This window comes from Condylura cristata, unplaced genomic scaffold, assembly GCF_000260355.1.
Source record: "Condylura cristata isolate star-nosed mole 26May11 unplaced genomic scaffold, ConCri1.0 scaffold00023, whole genome shotgun sequence".
Lineage (NCBI taxonomy): Eukaryota > Metazoa > Chordata > Mammalia > Eulipotyphla > Talpidae > Condylura > Condylura cristata.
Genome location: NW_004567124.1, coordinates 14,814,383 through 14,824,663, shown reverse-complemented (window position 1 = coordinate 14,824,663; position 10,281 = coordinate 14,814,383). Strand labels below are relative to the sequence as shown.

At 38.9% G+C, this 10,281-nt stretch overlaps 1 protein-coding gene across 1 annotated transcript in view; it reads right to left on the bottom strand.

Annotated features, from left to right (window-relative positions):
• PYGO1 (pygopus family PHD finger 1) overlaps nt 1-10,061 on the bottom strand; it is a 17,348-nt gene extending 7,287 nt beyond the window's left edge. Inside the window, exon 1 of the mRNA XM_012728532.1 lies at nt 9,990-10,061. Within this exon, the coding sequence (XP_012583986.1) occupies nt 9,990-10,038 (49 nt within the window). The 5' untranslated portion in view covers nt 10,039-10,061. The remainder of the gene's footprint in view (nt 1-9,989) is intronic.
• Nucleotides 10,062-10,281: the final 220 nt, after the last annotated feature.

The window sequence follows — 10,281 nt, the reverse complement described above, 5'->3', positions numbered from 1 at the left end:
CCCCTGAGCCTCTGGCCTGTACCCCAGTTCTGTATGCACAAATAAATCTTTAAAAAAAAAAAAGAACTACTTTCGGAAGGTAAGACAGGAACATTCGTTATAAAAACATGTTAAGCAATTCATATAAATGCAAAGAAAAAAAGATCACTCCATGCCAGTTTAAACCCACCATTCTGCTGAATTCCTGCAAGACTGTGCAGACAGTGGGTGCTAGAGGAAAAACGGAAGGCTGGAGGAGAAAGATGGAATATGGCCCTCCTGTTCCTCTTAGCAGCATCCTGGCCACTCATCTAACTCCTTTTTTGGCAGTTTTTTCCAGTGGTTAAATCAGTTTGCAGTTTGTAGCACCTGAGGTTTGGCCTCATTGTGCCCTCCTCAAGGAAAACAGCACCAGGTGTCTGAAGATGGGCTCATCTTCTAAGCCCATGGGTATTCATGCCACCTAAACAGCACCCACTTCTCAGAAATGTGAGAGTAAACTTTACAGGTCTCCCCTGTGAGTTATATTTGAATAATTCTATCCTCTTCCCTTTGTTCCAGAGCCTTAAGAATGGCAGATGTTTCTCATAGTTGATACCAATGTGTAAGTTTTAGTAACTTATTTTAACACCCATTTAGTGTGCTAGCTAATTTTTATAAGTTCATTAGTTTGCTATACTATGTTAGCATAGCTACCATGTTTTTACTTTTATCTCATAGCTTTGCCCAGTTTTCATTGGTTTTGATTTAACAAGAATGACTTTTTTGACTTGTTCATAGCTCAGATTGAGATGATCATATTGATGTTTTCCTTTATTCTCATGTTAAACCCTGACATTCCTGGAATAAATACAGCTCAACTCATTTTTATATGACTGGACATGCTATAGTCTCTCTAGAAGACCTGCCTATATAAGCAAGATTAACTCATGTTATTTCTCTGAACCATCCAAACTATTAATTCTGAGGTTTTGGTACATGAAGTCTGTATGTTTGGTGGGAGGGGTGCAGTAATTTATTCTTAAGGGGAGATTCCATTTTGTAACCTGATTCGGTTTATGTCCCTGGAGCTTTCCTTTCTGTCAGAGACATTTTTTTTTCTTAACCTTTCTCTGTTTCATTCATTTTGTCCCTTACTTAAGGGAGAAAGAAAATAAGAATGCTTATTTAATTTGCTTCTCTCCAAACTTGGGTTATTAGTGCTAATTATTTTTAAAAATTAAAATTACCGGCCCTCCCTGGTGGCGCAGCGGGTTAAAGCACAGCACTAAGAAGCTGAAGCCACTTTGCATGAGTTCCATCCCCGCCTGCCCTGGAGGTGACCACATGGCGCATCAGACCTCTCCTGGTCCACCTGCTGCTCCCCTCAGCAGCCTACTTTGTCAGTCGGCCTGTTCTGTTCCCCACTCTACCTCTGGTGAGTCCACTCATCACCCCTGCTTTTCTGGCCTGCACCCCAGTTCTGTATGCACAAATAAATCTTTAAAAAAAATTAAAATTACCATTAAGCTTCCTGGGGCAAGTGTTGTCTTATATGCCTAAGAGAATATTTCACCAAGGTCTAGCCTTATGGTATTGGGTAGTGCCATTTTCCTTGTTTTTATAATTACTGACCATTTTTGCTGTTTTTAGAAAAACTGTTTTGGTTAATTTGATTTGGAATATAAAGAAGATTCTGTAAAGTACTGTTCTACTACCTTAGCTTTGAAGTCTCTATCTATGTAGCTATACCTATGTCCACTCATTCAATCTGCATAAAAAGCATGTAAGACAGCAAGTCAGCCTCATTTCTTAAAAAAAAGAAAAAAGAAACAATGGAGAGGTGGTCATTTCACTGGCAAAAAGCAGCACTGAAATCTAAAACTAGAATTTTATTTCCTTTTACATTTATGGATAAAATTCAGTGAATTTTGGGCATATTTATAAGAATACATATAATTATTACTGCTATTTAATTCCAGAGCATTATCATTCTCCCAAAGAATGCCAGTATTTGTTAGCTAGTCCCCAGCAAACACTACTCTACTCTCTATATGGATTTGCTAATTCTGGACATTTTATAATAATGGAATTATACAATATGTGACTTTTTATGTCTGTTTTCTTCTACTTGGCCTACATTTTCAAGACTTTCTTTATGTTATAATATTGTTTGGATTTCATTCATTTTGATAGCTGCATAATATTCCGTTGTATGAATATTCTACATTAGGATTACCCACTTAAAAGTTGGTAAACATCTGGGTTCTCTACCTTTTGGCTATTGTGAATAATGCTACTAAAATATAATAGGTTCAGGTTTTTATATCAATGAATGTTTTCAATTTTGGGGGGTTTATACCTAGGAAGGGAATTTCTGAGTCACTCTGTTTAACTTCTGAGAAACTGCCTAACAGTTTTCCATAGTGACTAAATCATTTGATATTCCAATATGCAAAGTCTTAGGGTTCCAATTTCTTCAAAATCTCCTAATACTTATTTTCTGGTAGTTTTTAAAAATATGGACATTCTAGTGAGTATGAAGAGGTAGATCTCACTGTTGTTTTAATTTGCATTTCCATAATTACTGCTGACATTGAGCATCTTTTCATGTACTTATTCACCATCTACATATTTTCTTTGAAAAAAGCTTAACCAAATTCTTTTTCTATTTTTTAGGTATACTGTTTTTCTTTTGTTGTTGTTGTTAATTTGTAAGAATCCTTTATGTATTCTGGATACTAGCTTTTATTATTTGTAAATATTTATTTCATTTTGTTTGTTGCCTTTTCATTTTGATAGTGTCCTTTTTTTTTTTTTTTTAAAGATTTATTTATTTGTGCATACAGAACTGGGGTACAGGGTACAGGCCAGAGGCTCAGGGGCGGCGACAGGCTTCACCAGAGACAGAGTGGGGAGCAGAACAGACGAAGTACACTGCAGATCGACGAAGTGCACTGCTGAGGGGAGCAGCGGGCGGGTCAGGAGAGGTCTGCCACGCCATGTGGTCACCTCCGGGGCAGGCGGGAATCGAACTCATGCGGAAGCGGCTTTAGATTCTCAGTGCTGGGCTTTAACCCGCTGCGCCACCAGGGAGGGCCTGATAGTATCCTTTTTAACACATGCAAGTTTTTAAAATTTTCATTAAATCCAATTTGTAATTTTTCCTTTGACTGCTTCAGTAAAACTAGGTTCATCTACCTTGAAAATTTAAGTTTACTTTCCTAACATCTTACACATCTACTGTCTTCTTCAGTTTCCTACAATAGGCAAAAAAAAATTTCAGGCTTAAACTAGAGGAATGCCTATCTTTTAACCTTGATGTGGTAACCCCTTTTGAATAGATGAGAAAGAAAGAATTAATAAAAGACAATCTACCAAATGGGAGAAAATTTTTGTATATCATGTATCTGAAAAGGATCAATACCCCAAATAAAAAGAACTCAATAGCAAAAACAAATCTCATTAAAAATGGTGAAGTGATCTGAATCTACATTTTTCCAAAGAACACATATAGATAGCTAACAGATACATAAAAGCACATTTATCATCAGGAATCATCAGGGAAATGCAAATTAAAGTCACAGTGAAATACTATTTCATACCTATTAGGATGGCTATTATAAAAAAAAAAAAAAAAGCCAAGAAAGGAGTACTGGTGAGGAGGTAAAGAAAAGGATACCCTCATACACTACTAGTGGAATGTAAATTTGTTAGTCTCTCTGGAAAACATGACGGAGACTCCTAAAAATATTAAGGACAGAACCACCAACATGACCTACCAATTCTACTTCTGGGTATTTCCCTGAAGAAAATGGAAACACTAACATGAAAGGATATGTGCTCCCTATATTCACAGCAACATTATTTACAATAGCTATTTACAATAGCTGTGCAGACAACCTAAGTGTAATGTCAAAGGATGAATAGATAAAGATGTGGTTCACAAAAGGATTGGAACGTTATTCAGCCATCAAAAGGGGAAAGTATGACAACACAGATGAACCCTGTGGACATTATGCTAAGTGAAATAAATTAGACAAAGACAAATGTGTATGGTTTCATTTGTATGTAGAATCTAAAACAAGAATCAAGCACAGAGATACAGTCTAGATTTGCTAATACCTTGATTTTTGGTATATCCAGTCTCCAAAATTGTGAGAAATTTCTGTTGATAAACCACTGAGTCTGTGACACTCTGTTATAGCAGCTTAAATGGATGAAGACAGTGGCTAATATATATTGCCTGGCACACAAAGGGCATTCAAATATTAGTTCTCATTTTGCTTTCCTTTGACTAAACTTTACCATAAGCTCACTTCAGTGTCTATAGTTATCAAAATATCCAATATCCAGTAGTATCAACATAGTCAGTGGGCAGTCAAATAGCAGTTTCTCATAACAGCACATTAGTCTGGAACATAATGTCAGTTTATTCTATTGTTTACTATGGATGTAAACATCTCAGCTAATAGTTTTGTCTTCACCAGACATATATTTTCATAATGCCAAGCTCTTCTATGGAATGGAAATATTATTAATATATGAGCACAATATTATATAAATTCCATCAAGAATATTGTAAAATGGCCTTTGTAATTGAAATGAAAGTGCCATTATTGCCTGTGAACTTAAGGCAGAAAGTGTCCAAAGTTGTAATGCACGCTCTGGTCGCACAACAGGTTAAAGCACAGCACCATGAAGTTACTGCAGCCACTGCTGCATGAGTTCTATCCCCAGCCAGGGAGGTGACCCACATGGTATGGCAGACCTCTCCTGACCTGCCTACTGCTCCTCTCAGCAGTGTACTTCATCCATCTATCTGTTCTGCTCCCCACTCTGTCTCTGGTGAATCATCTCACCCCCGTATTTCTGGCCTGTACCCCAGTTCTGCAGGCATAAATAGATAAATCTTAAAAAAAAAAAAAAAAGCATAGGGGGCCACTAAATAATTCTACCAAAAAAAGGGTGACGTGACTGAATTCTGTTTTGGGATCTCTAGAGCAAAGGAATGTAATGGGTAAGACTTTGGGCCTTAGAGCTTAAGTTTTAGCTTTGCCACGTACCAGCTAGGTAAACTCGAATGTTACCTAATCATATATTTACTTAACCTCTCGGAACATCAATTCATCAACTATAAACCTAGAATGATAATAACATGTAACTCAAAAGGTTATTGAAAAGATTAAGCAAGATGATTCTTTTAAAACACTTATCAAACTGCTTAGTAGTCAATGGACCTAGTTATTTATTACCAGCATTAGCAAAGTATAAAGTTGATTAAGAATATAAAACAAGAGACAAGGAAACCAATAAGAGGGCTATTGTAATAATCAAAGCAATAAGCAAAATCTGAACTAATGAAGTGGCTGTGCAAGGATAAGCAGATGATGGGTTCAAACCATATTAAGGAGACAGATACTCTGTGTCTTTGGAAAAATGATGGATAAGAGAACAGGATAAATTCTAGATAAGGAATATGGTAGAAAGAGCATACCACAAATGACTATCATTTGACATAATAAAAACAACATTCACTTCCTCCTCCTAAGTTCACCTTTTTTATATATGTGACACCATTCTCTTTCAGTTTTCTCCCCTCTCTGGCTACATTCTTCTTTTCAATTCTTTCCCTCCTGTCTCATAAATGTTAGTCTCTTCAAAGTTGCTGCTCTCAAGGCTTTTGCTTCTAATGTTTTGTGCTCTCTCTCTCAGGTGAGCTCATCTACTCCCAAGGTATCAATTAGTATTCACCTGTTTACTGATAACTTTCAGATCTCTATTTCTGGCTTAGACCACTTACCTCAGTTACAAACCTTGTATTTCCACTGCATATATTGGAAAATCCTAAGGGGGTAGTGGGTCATTGTGTGTAAAACCAACTTACTTTCCCAACAATCTGCCTAGCTGTTATATAATCCAATTAAAAACCAAAACAATTTAAAAAAAAAAACAATAAAACCCTAAACTTTTCCTTTAGACTTTCTCTCACCAGTTCTCCAACACATTGAGCATTATGCTTCCTCTCCAACCTAAGGTCAACTTTTAGTACTTCTGTGACATTTCTAAAATACATATCTACCTGTCCAATGTCATGTCTAACTCTGGTTAACATTTTGTCTGAAACGAAAGCCTTCAATTTTCTTCTTCTTCATCTCTAAACTTTTGTCTTTCTTCCGCTGGTCTTTTTTTTTTTTTTCTCTAAGACTGTTTATTTGCATCCTCAGTGCTACTCCTGTATCTGCAAAGACCTATTTATGAAAATAGGAGCACTGTGTGTCCCACCCCCAAGTTCTAGAATAGTAAGTGCCTAAATATCATATTAAAAGACATGTATTCAATATTTTTATCAATGTTTTATCACTGAATTATCCTCTTTCTCTTCCCTTTTAAGTTTTTCCCACCTCCTTCCACATATAAAAATCTCTGTATAAAAATGTTTAAGTGAAAAAGTACTCATAAACTTTCTCTTGACAGTCCTTTCAAAGTATTGGCTTCTTTCTTTCTACTATCAAGTTTCTTTAAGTCATATCTTTACCACTTTGAAATGAGATTTTCTTCCAAAAGTAGCTTCTAAAAATTAACAGTGACTTCAAAAACCTTTTCTCACCCCTCATCCTTCTTTTAGCTCTTTCTATAGCATTTTAGCTTTTTCTATAGGCAAAGGGACACTACTGCTTCTTAAAACATTTCTTCAGGTGACCTTCCTTGATTCTTTTACATACAGGTTATATGTTCTTTATTTCCTATAGATTTCCTAACAATACTTATCATGCTACCTGTAAAGTATACTGTTTTCAATTAAAATTTTTTTTCAAAGACAGGTGTTTTGTCCTCTCAATGAATATATTCTTATTCTCTGACACTGCAACTGCTCTATAAATATCTGTTGAAAACAAAAGAATATTATCATCAGATCAACACCTAAGAGTTTAAGTGTGTAAAATAAAGATAATAGCTTATATTCTAAGTGATAAGGGCAAGTAATAGTAGTATGAAGAGCTATGGACACTCAGAAAGCAGTGTAAAAATAGGAATGAATCACTTCATGTATTCACTCACTCATTTATTGTGTACTATTTATGAGGGAGAAAGCGATTAAGGGAGACAGGTAATTAAGATACTATACCTATCCTCATAGATGTGTCTTATAATCAAAAGTTGAGTGCTTAGAGATGGTAAGAAATGGTAGAAAATAGGAGTCAGATACTTTGCCACAAAGTATTAATTCTGATTCTAATGTTAAAATATCAAGACAGGTTTGGAAGACCACAAGTCAGCTCCCCATGGCCCACTCATCTTTGCAAGCTAGGTCTACCAGTAGCATTTCCCAAACATTAGTGTATATAAGGGATGTCTGGAAATTTTATTTTTAAAACGTAAAAGATTTATGCAGCCATAGTGTGTGTGGAGAAATCTTCCTAAAGATGCAGAAAAAGGACTCTCTGGTGACCTACAGATGATGATAGTTACAGCCTAAGTTTGCTCCCCAGATAGGGAGCTAACCCAGTTATGGTGCAGGAGGTGTCTGGCCTGCTGCTCCCCTTAGCAATGTATTTCAGTAGCTCTACCTGTTCTGCTCCCCACTGTCTCTGATGAATCTTATCACTTCCCCCCATGTCTGGCCCATACCCCACTTCTTCTATGCAAAATAAATAAATAAACAAATAAGGATACAGAGCTCTTCCAGAAATCCTGATTCTGTGAGCCCAGAAATCTATATTGTTGACAAGCATCCCAGGGTTTTATGGCGCTTTTGGTCTACAGAGCATGCTACTTACAGTAAACTCCTTAGTCATTCATGATGTCATATCTTTTGCTATATCTGTAATATTATTTTCCTAGTAATTTCCATAAAATAAAAACATGCATATTTAAGCCTGATCCTAACCAGAAGATTTGATGACTTATGTTTTTTGTAATATACATCAAATATATACATAACCATTAAAGAGTCTGTGTGTATACATCAGTGGCTGGGAAACAATTTGAGAAGCACTGCTCAAGAATTTATGCTCTGCAAACACTATATCCTGAATGCAATCAGAAACAAAATGAGGACTGATTTGAGCTCTAGCCCCACAACAAAATACCCATCCATTGTATTTAAAATTACATTTGATAACTGAGTTCAAACATATGTACTTAACAGTTCTCCTTTTCCTTCAACCCCAAAGCCACTTATAATATACAAAATAAAGCAAAAATATCAGAGGAATAACTATTCTATAAAGGTCTAATGCTGAAGTCTTGTGCAACTTATTACCACAAACAGAAAAGAAAGTTGAAATAATAAAAAAAAACTTCATCAAATGAAAAAACTGTGCTGACATTCAGCCTTTTACACAATATTCTTCTCTTTGCTTAAACAGCTAAGAAAATCAATCTTTATCTAAATACCCTTAAGTGGATATTTTCAGGATACCACATTGTCACTGCCACAAGTCAGCTCTGTATGTCTAATTTCTAGCCACAAAGAACAAAAACATAGATGAATCACTGTGGTCTTTGATCTCTACATCATGCAAGTCAAGTGGAAATTTACCTTACTATTTACTGATTTATAAGCATTTTATCCTGTTTGGATGAAAGGATTATAGCAATAGCCTCCTAACTAGGGTTCCTGCTTCAATTCAACTGTAATTCTCTACAGTCTACTCTTCACACAGCAGCCTGAAGTCCTTTTTAAAAAGAAGTCAGATCACACACTCTTTTGCTCAAAACTACCTAGTACCTAACTCAGAATAAAAGCTGAGCCCCACCACCATATGCAACCATCCCCTCTTCTCACCATGAATATTACTGTGTCTTCTTTGCTACTGCATGAATACAGTAGGCAAATTCCAAATCCAGGCCCTTTGCACTTGCTGTTCCTTTTGATGAGATTTGTCTCCCACTGGTGTCCATATGGCTCCATTCTGTCTGGTTTGATTCTTTCTTAAACACTAACTCCCAGGTGAACCCTTCCACATATAATCACTGCCTTGCTTCCTCCACACGTTTTCCCTAAGCACTTTCCCTGCTTTGCTTTTCTCCATACCACTATTTGACACTTTGTATCTTCTCCGGTTAGTCATTTGTTTACTCCACGAGAGCGTTAAGTCCTACTGGGTGAAGACTGTCTTTCTATTTTGTTCACTGTGGTATCCGAGTCAGTGCCCAGGACAGTGCCAGGCACACAGTAGATGTTCAATAAATATTTGTTTAATGAACAAACAGGATTACTTCAACTTTGGGACTTTCAGCTTTAACCCTGTTAAAGCTGAAAACGAGAGCTGGAAAATATCCCCTAAATTTCCAGATGGCACTTGGCGTCTGTCAACTTACATGTGTTATCTTTTGTTTGGTACATCGTTCTCTGATTTTTCTTAGACAGTAGGCAGCAGGACAATTCCTAACTAGCATGCAGGGACGAAGCAAACCAGCCAGGTAGAGACTGATTTTAGGCGGTGTGATTCCCATCCATAAGCCAATAAAGAAAATACCTTCTGAATTTGGACAGTGTCTCTTAAACCTGAGGAAAATAAGCAGTACGCTCGTCGGCTTGGGGGTGGGTGCATAGGAAAGCTGGGGGGGTGGGGGTGGGGGGGAGAAGACGCGAAGGCCCCGTCCACCTTCTAGAGCGTCAACTCTTGGGCAGTCCAACTTACTTTTGGGGGGGGGGGTGGGCATCGTTCGTGGTCCCTGCCCAAGGGGTGCTTCTCTCTCACCCTCTGAGGTGCCTATTGTGCTGTGTCTTGAGGACGAGGTAAGGTGGGAGAGGTGCGGGGTAGGAAAGGATACGAGTGCGGCTTCAACTGCCTCTAAACACAAAGTCGGGGAGGCGAGGGCAGCGCGCGGGTGTCTAGGGGGCGAGCGGGCGCCGGGGCCGCGCACCTCCGACCGCAGCCTCGGCCCCGGGGCGGAGGCGGGACGCGGGCTGCGCGGAGTTAGGCCCGGACAGAGCCCCGTGGCCTCCCGGCGGCCGGGTACGCGGCCCCCACGTACCCCACTCCCCCAGACCCCCTCAATCCGGCGCCCGTCGCGGTTACCTCGAACTCTCTTCAGCGAAATGGGATCCTTCTCCTGTTCTGCTGACATTACAGACCGCAAAGCATGACTCCCCCCCAGGCCGCGGGAATTCGGTCTCTTTGATGCTGCGGCGGCGGCTCCTCCTCCTCCTCGCGGGGCCGCTGCGGCTGCAAGACGAGCCTCCGAGCCGAGGCACGGCCGAAGGCGGCGAGGACGCGGGCCGACTTTGCAAAGTTTGGGAGGAGGACGAGGCCTCGGGGCGGCCGGGCAGCGTGCAGAGGCTGGCTGGGCTCAGCGGCGGCCGCGGGGAGC